The 18,574-nt window shown below is 46.1% G+C and overlaps 1 protein-coding gene across 1 annotated transcript in view; it reads right to left on the reverse strand.

Annotated features, from left to right (window-relative positions):
* Positions 1-1,955: 1,955 nt before the first annotated feature.
* GALNT14 (polypeptide N-acetylgalactosaminyltransferase 14) overlaps positions 1,956-18,574 on the reverse strand; it is a 96,149-nt gene continuing 79,530 nt past the window's right edge. Inside the window, exons 10-15 of the mRNA XM_032682654.1 lie at positions 16,484-16,610; positions 13,827-13,919; positions 12,373-12,456; positions 11,012-11,156; positions 3,616-3,735; positions 1,956-3,036 (exon numbers count right to left, since the gene is read on the reverse strand). Coding sequence (XP_032538545.1) covers positions 2,878-3,036; positions 3,616-3,735; positions 11,012-11,156; positions 12,373-12,456; positions 13,827-13,919; positions 16,484-16,610 — 728 coding nt within the window. The 3' untranslated portion in view covers positions 1,956-2,877. The remainder of the gene's footprint in view (positions 3,037-3,615; positions 3,736-11,011; positions 11,157-12,372; positions 12,457-13,826; positions 13,920-16,483; positions 16,611-18,574) is intronic.

Raw genomic sequence — 18,574 nt, forward strand, 5'->3', positions numbered from 1 at the left:
TTCAAGAAGGGATGCTGAGAGCGCTTGAAGGCTTAAAGCTTATGGTATTTTACCTACAGTTGCAGCACAGGAAAAAAAGGATAGGATTTTCATTAAACCCTAGCATTTTTAGAGACACAAACTATATTTTTCTTTTTCAAGTCGCATCAACAGTCCTGCAAAAGTTCTCTGAGAGCTTTTACTTCACAAGAGCTGTGTGCACAGCTCTTGGGAGATCCACTGCCTGTTATCCGTTGCTGTAGTGGCAGCTGCCCTGAAAGACAGGCTAGAAACAACCTTCCAGTTTTCTATGCCTAAGACCCTTTTCGAGGTCATCTGTCCTATTGTCCTATAGTCACACCTCACTCCCACATACTGATAGCACCTGCCACTACCTCTGGTTAACGACTGTAGTGGTTTGGATCTTGTTTTCCCCCCAGAGGCTAAGAAAAGTGGTAGACCCCAAGGGGTGGAAACCCCTGAAGTTTTGAAATTCTGCCCAATGGGCGCTCCTGCAAAAATGTCAACATCCCACAAGCTCACCGGAAGAGAAGAGTTGTAGTTTTGGTTGTTAGAAGAAGTAGCCATGTTGTAGAGCCACAAGGAAGGGGCTCTGAGCCCCTCGGGGCCTCTGGGGCCTCCCAGCCCCAGGTTGGGGGAGCTGCAGGGACCTGGAACAGCATAAAGCTGGGCTAGGTGCCTGTAGTTATGCTGGGAGATGTTTTCTCCACCATGGGCAGCGGCCGGAGAAAGCAGCAGCCAGCACTGACCAGAGAAACGGTGGCAGAGAGCCAGAAGAGATAAGACGGAGCAACAGAGACATGTAGCACCAGAGAAAGAACTCCTGGAAGGAGAGCCGAGGAAAAGAGAGTCAGCAGCAGAGTTACAGAGTTCTGGGGGTAAGAACTGATTCCAGACCCCCCAAACTCCCTTAAGACCCCTCTTGGAGAAGAGGGACATGGACTCCTATTTTGGAGAGCAGTTTTGGACATGCAGCACCGGAGAGAGAGAGGAGCTGAGAAGCTCAGAGCGTCCTGGGAAGCTGGACTGGGACGGAGAGGAATGCAGAGGGGGGTGACCTTGGTTCTTCCCCCCCCTTGCACTGCTGCCAAGGTGGCAGCCATCCTGAAGCAGGGCACAGAGGCCCTGCAAGGAGCTTGAATCTCCTGGAGATACCAGACCGTCACGAAGACCCCCTGCGTCTCGTGATATGACCGTGGTGGAACGACCTTGTCTGGGGTGACGTAGCCCACGGCGGAAGACCCCTCACTTGGTAGCGATGGGGCTGAGGGAGCTTGGATACCTCCCTCGTGAGTGCTGGCAGAATCCAGCTATCAGCTGCTGCATGTGGAGAGGACAGATGACTGCTGCTGCAGAAGAGACTCCTGCTTTGAAACTGGAAGGGATCTGTCCTTCTTTCCCTCCTGGACTTTTATTTGGAGGGGAGAAGAGATCTGATCCATTGTAAATACTATATGTCATGGTAGAGATAGTTGTGATCATGTGTATAATGTGTTATAATATTTATTTGTACAGTCATTGTAATATATTTCCTTTCCCCCATTCTGAGTCTGGTTGCGTTTTGTCTGGAAAAGCCCATCTCACATTGGGTTGAGATGTGGGAGGGGGAATGGAGCTAGGGAATTGGATTTTGGGGCTATGTCAAACCATGACAACGACTTATCTCCAAAAGCTGAAGAAATAATTTCTGCCAGGTCTGCCTATGTTAAATGACTTTGAGAGAGAGGTATGTCATGACACAGACTTCCCTGCTCACAGTGTGATTGGGAAATCCCAAACCTTTTCTTCAATACTTCGTATCTTGGACTACAAGATACCTGGGAAGCAAAACCAGGTAATATCCATTTTCCTTTCTCAGAGCAGTTTCTAATTTTAGCGCTTCGGTAGCAGCACTTCATGGCAGTCCCCTCTTCTGTAGTTTGGAAATTGAGAAACAGAAATATGACACAATTACCTTCAATTACCAAAAATATTACTTTTATGGAATAAAAGTGAAAATTTGATTTAGTCCAGATCTGAAGCAGTGAGAGAGACACAGAGAGATTACAGGGGAGTTTTCAGCGACCCATGGCCTCCAGAGAGAAGAAATAATCATGTTACTGCGTTTCCTCCCAGCTTCACAGCAGTTTATATCCTTTAATCTCACACACTGAATCCTCTGTTTGCTTGGGCTTCGGAGATTCAACAAGCCCCATGTGCAGTTAGCACAAAGCAGGATTCCCCCACTACCTGCTGTTTTGATCCTGGCCACAGACATAAATGACTGCTCTGCCTCTGTATACACAACATGTACGTGGATTAGGTACAAATTCAAACGTGCAACATGGCTCCACCCATGCTGTCTGCAGAGACAAAAACATTCACAGCAGTAAAAAGTGCAAAGATAATTCAGCGTTTTCCACTTGATCCCTGGAGATGTTTCTTAGCATCCCTTGGCACATCCCACCTTGTGCACCCACCTCAACCCTCAAAAGCTATTGAGATGCTTGCTTTGCTCAGTCCAAATTTCCTTTTGGTCTTCAAGACTCTTCTATCTGCATTTTCAGGTGGATAACCAATACTGTGCACACTGAAGTTCTATACAGCCCATAGCAGGAGCCCCAGCATCCCTCTAAAACATTTCAAGCTTGTTTTTTTCCCATCCCGTCTCTTTGAATGTATGACTGCCAACGGGCCAATACCAGCTGCATGCCTTAGAGTCAAAATGCGTTGTTCAACTTGGACTGTTGTGTCCCATTTTTATTTGAACGATTCTTCTTCTGTCCCACAGCACACAAGGACCCCCAGTGGTTTTGCATTTGAGCTCCAGCTGGTGCATCTTGGCTGCGTGTAGCAACGTCTCAGTGCCTGTCCCTGCCGTGCACCTCCTCCAGTAGGTCAAGACATCACCATGTCCCAGCGCTGACTCATGGCTATGCTCTCACAAGGGTTGATGACAAGCTCTTTAATACTTTCATTCGTGTCCCCAATCGTCTCAGTGTCCAAACAGAAGCGTGAGGCTATGTGTTCAATGTGTGACCCAACTTTACCCCATCGCTGAGGAGAGAGACACACGAGAGGAGAAACAGATGAACAAGCTTCCGCCCCATTATATTTTTACTATACTGTTCCAGCATCAAAAGGACAGTTGTCACCAAGCCTCTGTGGCCTGATGCTGGGAAGCACAAGGTCCTCAACCTTGCACCAAGCAGAGCACACGCTGAGCATTTTTCCCATCAGAAGCATACTCATTTAAGCTCAGCCTCTGCCTGGCTTCAGGAAGATAATACATTACTAACAGCTTTTTCCCCAGGTCACTGGTTCAAATGCCAGCTCAGTGATTAACTGCAGAGAAATGTTAGCATCTGCTGCCTGACTGGCAGCCCATGTGAACTAAATTGCCAGTTTGGGTTTGACTTCTGCAGATAAGTATCCAGATCACCACCCTCACTAATAGACATCCTTATCAACACACTCATTTGAGAGGCAAAGGGTTGAACAGGCCAGAGTCTGTACTCCTGAATAGACTGTGCTTCCCAGATGAAGTCAGAACACACGGGCCATTTACTGTGTAGTAATACTATGATGAAAGAAAGGGAATCTCAAAGAAAATGGGGGATCAGTGAAAGGGCTCACCTGCTTGTTGTCACCTTCTTTACAAGGTGACAGCAGCACCTGGGAACCAGGGAAGAGAGTGTACACAGACAAACACAGCTGCTGCTGGCGGACTTGGTGGTTGTACGTGTATGTCCATTCCTGCAGAGAGGAAGAAAAAAAACGAGGTGAGAGATCAGTGTTGACTCTTGGTATTCTTCTACCCAGAAAACCAACACTTTGGCTTGGATCCTGCTCCTGAAAGCAAGCACAAACATCATTGACTTCAAGAGGCACCAGGACAGGTCACTGTTTCAAGCCTCCCCAAAACTGCAGCTGTTATTGAGGGACTGCAGGTACCAAAGAAAATGTCTACAAAAGCTGTTGGAAGAAAATGATTCATGAGACAAAAGACTCCATAGCTAGAACTGGGCCGTGGTTGGGGGAAGAAAAGGTTGGGAAAAAAGCAAAAGAGAGGCATAAATACTACTAACCACACAATGTGGAATCCTGTTTTTCCAGGGAAGAGCAGCAGAAATGTTTTGCAGCTGGTGGTGGGAGAGGTGATACAAAGCAAATGTTTGCAACTCCTAGGATTCTGTTCCCAAATATAACAAAAATCAGGGATAAGGCTCGGCTTTCTATCAAGGCAGCAGGAGCAAATTCCAAAGGTTTGCTGTACTGGTTTGCTATGACCACTGCTACTTCTGTTCCTCTGGGCTGTCTTGAAGGTTTTTTCCTCATACCGCTTTTCACGTTCACCTTCTCTTATGAGCTTCTCAGCCTAAGAAGTAATCTTTGGAGGAGCAGAGACTTTGTCCAGTGTGATGCTTACCAAACAACAGGGCTTTCTGGGATTACCCTCTTTTTCACTACTGGATGTTTTACTTGGGAAAAAAGAGAAGTAGCTGACAGTTTGACCAGAATTTCTAAATGTGCACAACGAAGCATCAGGCATGCACAGATACATAGCCCAGGAGTATTTCACAGAAGTTTACTCCAATGTTTATTCCAGTTGAACTTTCCTATCATTTACCAGTGCTCATATTACCCAAAAGGAGCTCCTGAGAGGATCCCAAGCAAGGGATGTCTCCTTGCTATTTGTGTGTGTACACAAATAGACAAGAGCTCCTTTGGCTGATGGGAAACTGCAAACCAGGCTTTCACATAACTCTGGATGGAGAATTCTGGAACAATTGTTTTGCTTATAACTTTGTGTGAGCATCAACTTTAAAATTAGAAAGAGCGGGGCTGGAAGGGTTTTCTGAGGGCCCCTAGCCAGGGTGCAAAGCAGGATCAACTCCTGCTATGTAAATGGCTCTGAGCAGTCAGGTGAGCAGCACTGGGAGCAAATGGAAAACAGGTTTCTGAACCGTGGCAGGGCAGGTGAGCAGGACTGGAGGACAAAGAGCAGGCTGGCTTCACTATCAGAGGGCAATAAACCCTGCTGGAGAGACAAGGCCAGGGAGCAAGAGGGTTTCTGCAACAGCCCCCAGTAGCCAAGGCAGATGCTTTGACACAGTACAGGCTATGAAAACTCAAAACCTGCTGTGAAAGGAAAGGTGCAGAGAGAAAGCAAAACAGTTGAGAGCTCAGATAGGGAGAGTCAAAGCTCCGTGAGAAGTGATGTGAGCAGTGGTGTTGGCAGTGGAGGGGAAGGCAGAGCTCAAACATATGGCTATTAGGCTGAGACTGGAAAAATGAAGGGTAAAAGGTGCTCCTGGGAGACTTCAACCCTTTCTAAGTGCTGGAGGGGAATGTGAAGAATGGCTGCCCTGCTCTCAGAGCTGGGATGCCTGCAGCTCCCCCGACTTTGAATGGTGGAGGTTTTTTGTTGCACTAGCATGAATTATTAGAGCAGGGAAACGCTTCCACTCCTTTGGTATTTGTCACCGTCAGCAGCTCTAACTCCTCTCCTCAACTTCAAAACAGACAGCTACAGGCATTTAACTCCTGGGAACATAAATCCCACTTTGATTCAGGTTCTTAGCCACCTGGAAGGGAAAACATGCTTTTGCACAGCAGACCCAGCTCCACAAGGACTTCACACTGTGATCCTCACATCCCGTGCTTCTTAGCCCACTACTCCCCACCAGCTCATGGAAATCAAACCCGGCTTTCTGAACAGCCTGCCCACAGGCTTCTCAGTGAGTTCTGCCCAGGATTTGGGCACATAACAAGCATTCATTTTCAAAGCTGTAATCTGCACCCAAAGGGCCTTCTGGCAACTAGTTCTTCTTTGTCATATGGAGCAGAGTTTACCTGATCCTACAGTGAACATATTCCAGACATCCCAACCATGCAGGCTGTCAGCTGCTGTGTAAACCACCAGCCTGGGAAATCAGGTGCCAAATTACTCCTGCATCTGTGAAGAACCAAACCCTATGGGGCAAGTTCCAACATCTGTTCTTGGTGCCCACGCTACTACACGCTGCTTTGAAAACCTGCTTTACATTTTTAACCAGTTGTTAGTCATTCTACCTCAGGACAGGGCTGGAGCTGCATCCATGATGCTCCTCAGCAGCAGCTAGTTAATCCTGGACTTGTGCATATGTTGGATCCTCCAACTAACTGAGGCCATGGGACTTTTTTTTTTCCTTTGATGTCTTAGCCTCCTTGCTTCACTGAGGTACCTCATGGAGGGCTGCTCCTCACAAAGGTCCTCCATGCTTTTTTCCCAGGCCAGGCTCTATTCAAGTCTTCCCAATATTCACATCCTCTCAAGGCAGGACCATTCTCTCATTCAGAAATGGTCCATGGGATAGAAAGGGTGGTGGTAACCATCTTTCCTAAGCTTTGTTCACCATAAGAAGTGAGGAGTCCAGAGCTAGATGTATGCATCAGTTCGACAGCTGACATTGGATCCTACCCTCTTGCCCCTAGGCTGTCCTTCTACTGTCTTTATCTCAACTGACAGATATTCACACAGCTCATCTATTTTGGCAGAATAGCTCTTTATGAAAGCCAGTCCTGTTGAAAATGTTTTATCCAGCTCTAATCATGTCTTGTCCCCTCTCAGCCCTAGATGAAAGCCAGAGAAAATGATGCAGAAAATTAAGAAATCTGGGGGGGTAGGGGGGGAGTCAGTTGAACACCACAGAATCCATGAAGGGCTTTGAGTTCAAATGCATGCAAATGGCCATGTAAATTTTTATCTTACCTCATATCTTTCCTTATTTGCAGCAGTTGGGAATAAAATTTCTGCCTTTTTTTCCTTTTCCATTAGAAACTACTTTATCTCCTAAACCCTGGCACCCCTAGCACTGACACGGCCAGCACAGCAGTAACAACAGTAGAGCTTCACACCATGGAGGTTGTGGTGGACAGTGCAGCCCATGGTACTCCTAAGGAGATCTTCAAGGAGCTAGCATGGCTTCAGGGCTGCAGACTGGCCTGAAGAGATGCCATCAGGGCTTTGAGCTGATCCCAGCACCAATGAAAAACAGATATATGAGGTGAAACTGAGATCAAGATTTCCTGCCTTTTCGAAGACAAACACAAGTGGTGGCGGAGTAAGGAGGAAGAGGGTGGGCTTGGAGAACAGAGCTACCAGCTGCATACCACAACCAGCAATCCCCCTCCTCCAAAGCCTCAGATAACACTAACCCCCCATCTGAGGCTTGTGACTATTTTTCAAGGCTTTAGCATCATTTGAGCAGGCACCTGTCACTGTTACTCAGCATGATTACGAATTGAGGAAATTATTTTAAAATGTGACCTTCGGCTTGGCATAGCCTGGCTGACAGATGGAGGAAGGAGCCCCTCAGCCTAGGGAAGAGCAGTCCCATGGGAACCCAGCATTACGTGACAGAGAGGCCTCTGCTACTGAGTAAGAGGTCAGCTGTACCCTAAAGCCAAGGTAGTAGCTAGAGAAAAACGTTTCTGAAGAAGCTGGGAACAATCTAATTCCCCAATTATCTTTTTAAAATCAGAGGGAAGGACTTCCCAAGGCACGTGACTGCATGGGTCACCTAAGAATATCAAAGTGCTCCCCTCATCAAAAGACCCTGGGATGCAACTGGCACTTCCACACATCTCAGGAGAGGGAAAGCGAAGTACACAAAAGATGCCCATGACAAGCTGGGTGCAGAGGTGACACTGCTACCCCTCTCCTCTTCTAGCTCAGCCTGCCTCCTGCAGCTCTGGTCAGCCTACAGCTGGGGCAGGACGTGTCCATGAAGAAGAATGAAGGCTTTTGAGGGGAGGAAGGTCAGAAGAGAATGTTTATGGCTGAGTTGTCTCAGGAGGCACACTTAGTTTGGATAGATGCTAAATGTTCTCCAAAATGCAGATTTAGTCAGCAAACAGAGGACCTCAAGTGAACTGGGGTGAGCATCAAAGCTGTATCAGGCAGATTATCAGATTGCATTTCCTTCACAGGAAGAGTCAAGGACATGCCACTCAAATGCAATGGCAGTCACTCAGCTCCAAACACCAGATATTTTGGGGTGCAGGCCCAGGAAATGGATGCCACAGCCTTCTTACTGTTTCCTTGCTTGTCTAGAAGATGCTTGAACTTTACATTCATCTTGCAGCGACTGCTTACATGTGTGTGAGTATCCAGGTCAAAGCACCTTCTGCTTTTTTTATCTGAAGTATGTCAGGTTTCCTGAAGCTGTTAATGATTTAAATAAATCCCAGAGTCAGATGTGTGTTCCAAACTCTGTGAACTAATATCAACTGACACTTGACTTGGAAAAAACCTCCAACTACTCACATCTTCATTAGATAGATGAGGACAAAACTATGATCAATGATTTTCCCTCAGATGCATTTCTCTTGTGAAAAACTAAATCAATCTCTTCATTTAGCAAATGAGATGCAACAAAGCATAGAGTACAAGGGCTCCAGTGGGCAGGAGTGCAGGCAGAGCCTGCTGTGCCCTGGGGATGAACACTGCACAAAAATCTCTGCCAGTAAATAACTTGAGCCCTCTGAGAGCCATCTCAAGGGACAGAGCCTACTTTGACCACTGCCAGACCTTTAGGAACGGAAAGGGCCAAATGGATCCCCAGGATGAGAGAACAGAGCTCTCCTACACAAAGATGAGGGGTCTTTTTGTGCCTCAGTGCCCTTTTTTGTAATTCAAGGCCAACACCGGACACCACCAGGGAGGGTCTCTGAGACCTGCTAAGGGTGTAAATCTGATTTCACCACAGAGTATTCATCTCAATCTATCCAAACTATGGACGTAGCCAGAGGTCTCACAACATCCTTCCTCTGCACTACAGGTAGAAAGAACTAAAATAAAGAGCAACTCACTGCCATCTCACAGCTCCTTTGCCTCTCTCTTTAAACCATGATAATGTATGATAGCTCTGATCTTCTCACACCCAGTCCCAGGACTTCATGCATGTAATGTTGCTAAAGTGCTGGGGGAGCCTAGCAATGAGACAGATACAGAAAGGCAATCAAAGCAATCAAATTACTGCTCCTGTAATAGTGATAATAAAGAATTTGGACGGCCAGGATATTTCCATGGTACTTGCTGAATGTCAGGAAAGCACAGCTTGGATTCAACTAAACCTATTTTTCAAATAATGAAGCTTAGGGCAAACAAGATGTGACTTCACTATGTTAAAAGTGAAGATTATTGCTCTATTATGGTACATCAAATGCAAAACTAAGTAGCATTCAGGACTGCTGCATAATCGATCCTACACAGCCTGGTGACTATAATACCCATATCATCCACAAGTTCAGGTGGTCTTGTAACAATTGTGTCATTAAAATATGTTTCTATTCACAGTGAAAGTTTAAATATCATGCTTTAATCTGAAATAGTCTCTGTGGGTACAAGTAAGAGAGAATTATCCTAGAAAGACAGAAAGATAAAAAGAAAAGGTTTTTCTCTGTTCCTGTTGTGTACTGAGTATAAGCATTCTGCAATCTGTTTGTAGTGTATTCTTCTGTTCCCTTGCAGAGTTAGTCCTGGATGTGCACAAGAAATGGAGCTGCCATCCAGCAGGAAGTGTTGACCTATTGCAAACTGCTTCAGAATCAGAATGGAAAGATGAAAAGTTTGTGCCATGAAAAATTCCAAAAATTTACTGCATAGAAATGTCAAAACAAAATGTGTTTGCTGGGAATGAAACAATCCAACTTGTTGGCATGACATTTCTCATTTTAAAATACCACATCAAACTGATATTTCAAGAAAGACCAATACCATTTCATTTTGAAACGCTAGCTTGCAGCAGCATTTTTCATTCTGATTTTCCCAGATTTTTTTTTAAAAACATCCAATTAATTGAAAGTTGCAATTGTCACTGAAACATTTTTCTTTTCTTCTGCAGAGCTGGTCCTGCAAAACATGATGACCTCTCATTAGCTTGCTTTTCTTGCTGTTTGTATGAAAAGTCCATGTAGCAGAGGAAGAAATAAAAACAATCCTAGAACCTGGAAACCAGTGAAACCATAAGAAGTGTAACTGTGCGACACTCACAATTATATTCATTATATTTTCTGAACGGACTAATATTCAAGTAATCATTGTTGATTCTACCACGCTGTAAAACAGATATTATTTTCCTGCCTAAAGACAGGCATGCAACTGCATTTGAAAGAGATGCACATAATGACAAGCTTCCTTTGCACATACAAATCAGTCTCCCCAGGCTGGGCCTTTTATATGCACAGCTACCTGGCTTGAATGTGTAACCATGAGGGTTAAGAATGTACAGTCAAGCGGAAGCAAGCACACCATTGCCTATTAAATTATTTCATAGCAACAGTGGAGAAGCAAGTGATTGTTATCTTCCCTGTTTTATAGATGGGAACAGTGAGAGAACTTACTGACATGCCCAAAATCACAAAGGGAGGCTGAAGGAAAGGCAGGTTTTGTAGCCGTGTCTTCAGGGTCTTGCTCCAGAAACTCTGCTGCAACAAGGCACATGAGCCTACTCTTGGCTCTGATGTTTCCTGGACTGTGATTTTGAGAAGATCAATTCATACAGCTTTTTCTCATCTCAGTGAGATTGAAAAAAACGAGATCGTCCTCATTAAATTCTCACTAGTTTAATGGGCAATCTAATACTGAGAGAATGCAGACTATGAAGTTATAAATACCATTGCAATACCAGTGCATTTTGAAAGAGAAAAGGCTGAAAGATGAGAGGAAATTATAGTTCTCTTTGTCTTTGAGCTGCGCAGATGAGCAACGCGTGGTGTTCCTGGCAGTAAGTGGTCAGCACAGGCTGGCACAGAGATGAGTGGTCCACACTGCACTGTGGCTCTTGCACCAATCCCTGCTGCTGCCCAGGGCTTCCACCTAAGTCAGGTGGAGTTTCCAAGGTTTAACTACGTGCTATCTAAGGAAAGGGTCTGTCAGAACAGGTAAATCCTCCAACAGAGCTTTAGCAAACTTAAGAAATTATCTTGAAGCTGACCGAGAGGCTTCTCTCCATCCAGTATCATGGGGATACACAACACATCTTACCTGTGCCTTTGGTACTGTGCCCTTGCTGCTGTTACAAGGATTTAAGCTCAGGATGGGGAGCTCTTGGTCTTCAGACTTGTGTGACTCCAGGCAGCTCTGTCTTTGCCTGATCATCCCAGTCTGATAGAGCGACTCCTCGGGAATCCTGTGGGAACAGCATTTAAACAACATCCATACTCCCCCAGGCCCACGGAGTACTCAAAGGAGGCTCAGTGGGGTAAGGTCGCACCATTTCACCTTCACAAAATGGGAGTGGCAAGATCTATTACAACACGGAACCACTGAGAGCAGTACACGGACAGGGACGCTGCAGAAGCAGCGCTCGGAGACGGATGGCTGACCTTTACGAGAGGAAAGAATAAATAACAGTGCACAAGGCAAACAGAGGAGCAAGGAATAGACTTTGAGCAGGCTGAAGGTCAGCCTTCAGCTTACAAGAGTGGGGAACTTTATAACACACTGTCACAGAGCCCTGGCGTTCCCTGTGAATGCTGCTGTGCAACGCCACACACGACAAAAAAACTCAAGAAAACAGCTATAAATCACCATTTTCACACAGTGATTCCGCACTTAGCCATTGCACCAGCAGGGTGCCTGGCAGTACCTCCAGAACTTTTCCACCCTTTCTGAGGATGGCTCCTGATAGGAGAATGAATGCAATGGTTTCTAGAATAATTTTGGTAACTAAAAAATATCTGTGCAAAAGCAACTGTGGAAGTGGATATTAAGCAAAGCAAGGCAGAGCTATCTGAATAGAAGTCATAAAATCCTAGAGTGGATGGTTTCACAACAGAGAAGTCTTGAGTACCACAGAACAGTGTGAAAGGACTGGAAATTAGGTGCTTCTTTAGTAAGCAAGAGTCATTAAGTACTGAAACAGTCCAGCAGAGGCTATGGTGGATTTTCTGCCTTGGGATACTTTCGAGAGGAAAACTAGCTATTTCCCTATGCAACCTATCCCACAGCACGGGCAGGAGGACACCTAATGAATCCCTGAGAGCAAATGGGAATAACTGGTGTTTTGTCCCTCATTAGTCCCACAGCGAAGAGCTGCAAGGTCTATAAGATTGTTTAGAAAAAGCAGGATCACAAATCATAGGATCACAGAATATCCTGAATTGGAAGGGACCCACAAGGATATCCGAAGACCAACTCCTGGCCCTGCAGCATGGCACACTGTATTTGAAGCCAGCATAAAATTTACTCTGCCTTTCTGTGAAGCCCAAAGGAGGGGGTGTGCCTGAGTCTCTGGGGCAGGGGGATATGGGAGGACTGGAGGTGAAGAGGGAAGCTCTGTGGGGCAGGAGGGATGGGGCATCCCACTGGCCTGCTAGAGACAGGTGAAGATGGCACATCCATACCGAAGTTCAGGATAAACGTTTTCCAGGTACCACTTGAAGCTGTGGCATTTCAACTTCTTCCGCAGCTCCACTCTGCTCTGGACACTGTAGGAAGAAAATATCATAGAGATGCAATGGAAATGAATAAAGTGAGACCCAACACACCCAAAAGGGAGGCTGATAGAAATCCAACAGATATGCACAGACAGCAAACACAAGAGCATCAGCAGCTCTATTTTCTGCTCTCTTCTGCATGAGCTTGAGAGGTTGTTTTGATCTCCATCTCTTTGGAGGTCTCACTTGGTAAAATGGCATGACGACATATTGCCATTTTAACAAGGAGTCTAAAGTTGGGCACATAAATAGATTAATGGAAAAGTACAGTCATTTAAAAATTATCAGTAAAAAAATGTATGCTGTCTACTATATGCAATAAGCATTACTTTAATATATTAACGTACAAGGAAATTAATATATGCTATTCACTATACTAAGTAACTCTTAGTTTACAGGACTACAGAAGGCCTTGATTTCCAAGAGCACCTAAACACATTTTTAAGTCAGCAGAAGTTAATCTCAGGGTGAAATACTTTTTTCTTTCATTAATCATGACAAAATTTCTGCTGAGGGATTAGGCAGTACAGTGACATTTTTCAAACTCCAGCTCCTCCCTAGGCCAGCCTGTGGAGCTGTTACGAGCTGTTATGAGCTGGCATTTACAGAGTACTTGGAAGCCTCCAGTACCTTCCTTTTGCATAGGGTAAACTTCTCCACACCCTCCTATAAAAAGCAGGACAGAGATGTTACTTCATTTGGTGCCAATAGTTGGGAGTAGGATATTAATTCAGTGAAAACAGGTTAGTCAGCAGGACTTCAATTTATTTATTCTGGAAACTGAAGATTAGCTACAAGGAATTTGGGTTTGGATTTGGAATCACCTGTGGTCCACAGGAAACTTTCTAAGGCAAGGAGGACCATATGAAAATGAGAAATATAACACAAATATTTACAGTCCTCCTGACAGGGAGGTGTTTCTGACTGTTCACAGAATGAATGGCAAACTCCCTGCATACAAAGGACTTGCTCCTTTCCAATAAAGCATTAGCAGGCCAAAAAATTGATGATTTTCCTTCTCCTCAGCTGCCAACAACACCTCTGAACTCTCCCACCAAACTCCGCTCTGGGATAAGAAGTACTTGTACCTAATGCCAAGGGTGGGATATAGGCAAAGGTTTTCCCCCACCTGGGTTTGGTTCACTCACTGGGATAAATCAGCACAGCATATAAACTGGCTGTTTATAGGTCTCATTGCTGTGCTCATAGCATCTGCCTACCATTAGCATTTAATTGAGCGTTACTACAGAAACAACACAGGCGGGTTTCCGCAGCAGAGAGACATCACCGTGAACACCCCACTGCAGCAGGCAGGGCACAGGAAGGGCACAGGCAGGGCACAGGCAGAGCAAGACCCTTACTTTCCATAAGGCCTCCCCTGGGCTGCGGGACGAGCTGCGTAGTAGTACTGCTTGAACTCATCCATCCACACCTCCGCAGTGCGCTTGGTGTTTCTGAAGGAGGCAGCAAAAGACAGATGAAACCAAGGAAGCCTCCAAGGTAACATTTTCCAAAATGCATTAACTGATCCGTCCTGCTCTCCTCCTACCCTCAACTCGGTCTTTGGCATCACCCAAAACACCTTTGAGACAGCCCACTCCTTACCATTAGAGAAAGTACTCCTCCTCCTCATTACTCCAGGGACCAAACTCATCAGGCCAAATAAAGCTTGGGTGAAGAATTCACCATTTCAAACTCAGCTGGATTCTTTGTATCCACCATACTCAGAACTGAAGGTTCTTTTAAGCATCATCTCCCAGGCAGTAGTGCCTAGTGTTTTATTTAGTGGCTTGGATGGAGCTCAGAAAAGTGATGAAAAATTTGCCAAAGATTTGCAAATATTTCCTTTGAGTCAATCCTGTATGGACTCTCCTGCATTGCATTCCTGGATTTCACTGAGGCAAACCTCAGCATTCAAAACTTAAGAGGAACTACCCCACCACAGTGCATAAATATCAGTCTTTCACATCAGCCAGGTGTCTGCAGGTTTATGAACCTCAGCAAGTCTTCTGTTGACTTGAGATGGTTCTAACTCTTCTTGCAAATATCTTTGTTGCTCCATGCCTATCTACCTATCTCTGCCCAGGCCAGGGGAGTCCTCCAATCTCCTGTTCCAAGGCAGTCCAGTGCCTCTAAGCTGTTGCTACCACATCACTAAACTGCAGGGGCCGTGGGCAGGCTCTGGATCCAGCCAAGTCCCAGGAGGCCAGAAAAGGAGACAGTCAGCATCTGAAGCCAGCACTACACTGGAGTCCAAGCTCACTCTGAAGTATGGGTTATGTGGAAAAAAAATCAGGATCTGGCAGAAGGATGGAGATATTTTTTGCTAACATCTCTACTTAAACAGAAGTACTACATAGCATCAGGTTGCCAGAAGCTGCTTGTCCTCTGTGTCTATATACTATAATATTAAGTTTAAGGCTGATAGATATCATAGGGTTAACAACATCCAACCTCCTGATGCCTACAGGTATGTTTCTCTAGACTGCTTTTCAGTTCCTTGATGATTCATGGGCTTCTTCCCCTCTCTCCAAGGAAATAGTTTAAGTATTCTTGTTCAAGAGATGACTGAATCAGTGTTTACATCTGTACCTAACCTTCCCCAAAGTGCAGGGTTCTTTTGTTTGGCTTCCTGATCTCATCTGGATTTACAAGAAACACGGGGATAAATGATGAGGCTCACACCTACATGATACAGGCATCCCCTAGGTCCCCAGAGGCCTGTGCCTGAGAAGCAGCCAGAAGAGCTGTACCCATTCAAGCTCTCCTTGCTCCTCCTGCAGGTGATGCAATGTAGACACTACCTTTTCACTCAGGTTTGCACCGATGTCGACGGCAGAGATTTTGCCACATCCCAGCCTCTTCTGTATGAATCTTACTTCAATACTAAAAGCAAAAGCCTTCCTCATGACTCTCAAACTAGTGCTCTCCTCCTTGATTCCAGCAATGCCCTGTGCGCCTCAACACCGGCTATTCAAAGGAAGGTGACAAAGTCCCGTTCCTGCCCCACATATGCATGGCTGGAAATCATGAATTAGGTGCAACTGAGAAGTGTAATTTGCACTCCCCCGCTCGTTATCTCATGTAAAAGATAGGGAAGCTACAGAGAGCCTGGGTCTTCACAAGTGCTGCTGGCTCTTTCTAACACTGGGAAGCCTGCACTAAAAGGAATGCCTGGTGTGTAAGCACTCACAGCTGCAGGTTAGCTGAGAAACAACCCTGCATTTAGTATAAGTACCCCACGTGGTTGTCGTTTACTTAAACAACAACGTTCGGCCTCACAGTCTAAAAACAGAGAACATCCCTCCCGACCTCGCTAACTGCTACCATCAACTTTCCCATGCCTATTCTCACTTCTGGATTGCCTTCTTTGCCTGATGTTTTCAGGATCTTAGCCCATTTCAGTATCTGGTTCAGCCTATGTTCCTGTGTTTGACGAGAGGTCCCCTTCAGCTGGGATGCCCTGGCAGTTCCTCCAGTGTACATGCCAGCAAGGTGCGCCCCATTGCTGCCTCTGCTCAAGAGACAGCACCAGTCCAGAGGCACAGTCACCCACTCCAGCGAGGTGCTTGGCTCCTCTCTTGGAGAGACTTTGGGAACCAAATTTTCTGGTTCAGCTGAGCCATGCTGAACACGCAGCTAAGGTCACTGGGTACTGACGACAGACATTGTTGGCAGCCTGACTGCAGGTCATTATAAATGTGTTCTGATGACTCAAGGTCTAAACCATTTGCTGTTCCAGTAGCTAGTAGTCAGGGCTGTGCTGGGGCCATTCCTCCATTTCTGTGCTGATGGAAGGCACCATATAAATGTCCTATTTTTGTCATTTTCTCGACGCTGTAGAAATCCTGCAGGACAGTTGCACTAACATGCATGTTCTTTGGCTCAGGAAATTCCTGCCCAAGGATATTTCAGAGTTTTCTAAACAAACTTTCCTCCCTGTCTTCTCTCCTCCTCCCTCCCTACAAGGCAGCTCCTCATTCTGTTTCACAAAAAAGAGCAAGTACAAACCACTTACTTAATGTATGTATTGGCATTTCCCTCTGGAAAGACGTATGGATGTTTCTTCCGGAAGACATGCCCAACACGGCTGCAGGGGATGATTTCCAGGCTCCCTCCGCACATCCACACACGGAAGGAGATTTCTACAAGAGAAGTAGCTTCAGCATTTTGTCTTTTTGTCCTAGTCTGGATCCTAGTGTTAGCTCTCACTTCATCCCCTGCCACATTAAACTGGGCTAAATCAATTACCAGAGGGGCTCTCCTAGGCAAAACTGCCTTAAAAGTGCATTTCAAAGCTTCTTGCAAGCTGTTTGAAGTCAGTGCACTTGAAACCTGCCTCTAGCACAGCAGGTGCTATCACAATGGCAAGCATGAGACAGTAAGCAGGTCCCTTTCCATGCAGCCCCGCTTACATTGCAGAATCGTCTTGCCAATTTTGTGCTCCCCTAATTACTTCTGCACTGCCTATTTCAGAGTCACTTCCCTCCAAAGGGCTGTCAAGTTCACCACGAGAGGCTATGAGTTCTCTTTATGAATGACTACAACTGTCATTTTCTTTATGAATCCAGCATTGATTTTGCAAACTGTACAGGGAGCTGTGCATCCGTTGTCTGTCCCAAGATGGACTGGAGCTTACCCTGCCCAGGTACTATGGGCCATCAGTGCCAATGTTGTGGTACAATATGGTACACACCCTCACACAAGCAAAGGTCAGTGGCGAGAGGGATTATCTCAAAAGTCTGGATAAGCTATCAGTATGGGAAATGACTCCCAGTCACTCCAAGCCACTCACTGGCTGGCCCATGGGGCCCTTCTCAAAGAAAATGAGCCTGTGGCACAACTGGTACCAGAAGTTACAGAGCTCTTGGCAGGGAGCTGGATGAGGTAGGACGGGTGAACAGAATGGCTGATCTAATGGGCCCATCTGGTCCTAATGTTTATGAAGCTATGAATCTGCAGCTCTATTGTCAGGAAGTCATGCTCAGACGGAACCAGAATGGAAAAGAAATGAAATTAAAATGAAAAGGCTTCTGCGGTTCTTTGAATCCTATTTTATCATCTGTTGACAGTATAGAGCTATAGGTAGCATGTATCTACTCCAAAACTAATAATTCATTTTCACCCCCCCATTTAACTACAGAATTAAGACAGGAGGACACCCATCGTCTTTGCCAGCTTGTCCTCCCAGCAGTCCCCTCACATATGCCAAGGCAAGGATGACTTGTCCCCAGGTCGGATGCTGGCAAGACAAGCACCTGTGGCAGGCAGGCCAACTGGGCAGTTAGGACAGGACTCCTCCTCTTCCAACAGCAGGCACTGCTCGCCTACAAAGCTGCCATCCCTCCAAAAACAACTCACAGTTTCAGGAAGCAAAGGCGAATTGGAGTCTGGACCTCCAAAGCCTTCACAGTACACATGGCTCAGCCCCAAGTTGCATGTTGCTGCAGAGGTGGAAGTCAGGTTAATGTTGCTCCCATCCCACTCCCAACACACCCGCCTACTCCTGAGCTGATAGAAATGGGAGGCTGACACAGCTGCAAAGCCTTGGTGTGCGGGCCCAAAATTCAAGGCTTGATCCCATCCCTAACAGCTGGCCCTAGGAGCAGGGGCAAACAATGGCAGTGGTGGGAAAGCACAGCAGGGAGAAATTCCCTGCCTTTCCCTTCACTGCTGTGTTTACACGCAAGAGCTGCAACAGCAGCTGGAGCCTCATCACTTTCCCCAGTGCTGGGTATTAACAGGTCAATAAAACGCGCCTTTGTGCCATGTCCTGGTGCTGTATTGGGAGCAACCTTAATCACAGCTGCAGGGAAATGAGATTACAGCAGGATATGGCCACTCTAAGCTGCTGTGCTCAGTTCCCCTTGCATGTGGCTGTTGCTCTCATTTGTCCGTGTGTCACAGCGCCGGCCACTCTGCCGGTGCTGCTGTGTAAATTACAAGGGTGCCTGATAAAAGGGGACAACCAGACAAGCAGCTCTGGATTGGACCACAGCGTGGCTACTGCATCATGCCTTCCCCTCCTCTGGTCCTTCTGCTCAGTCTGGCAGAAGAGTAGCTCCCTGAAGTGCTACAAGGGAAAGACTTGCACCACTCAGTCTTCGCC

This window comes from Chiroxiphia lanceolata, chromosome 3, assembly GCF_009829145.1.
Source record: "Chiroxiphia lanceolata isolate bChiLan1 chromosome 3, bChiLan1.pri, whole genome shotgun sequence".
Taxonomy (NCBI): Eukaryota; Metazoa; Chordata; class Aves; order Passeriformes; family Pipridae; genus Chiroxiphia; species Chiroxiphia lanceolata.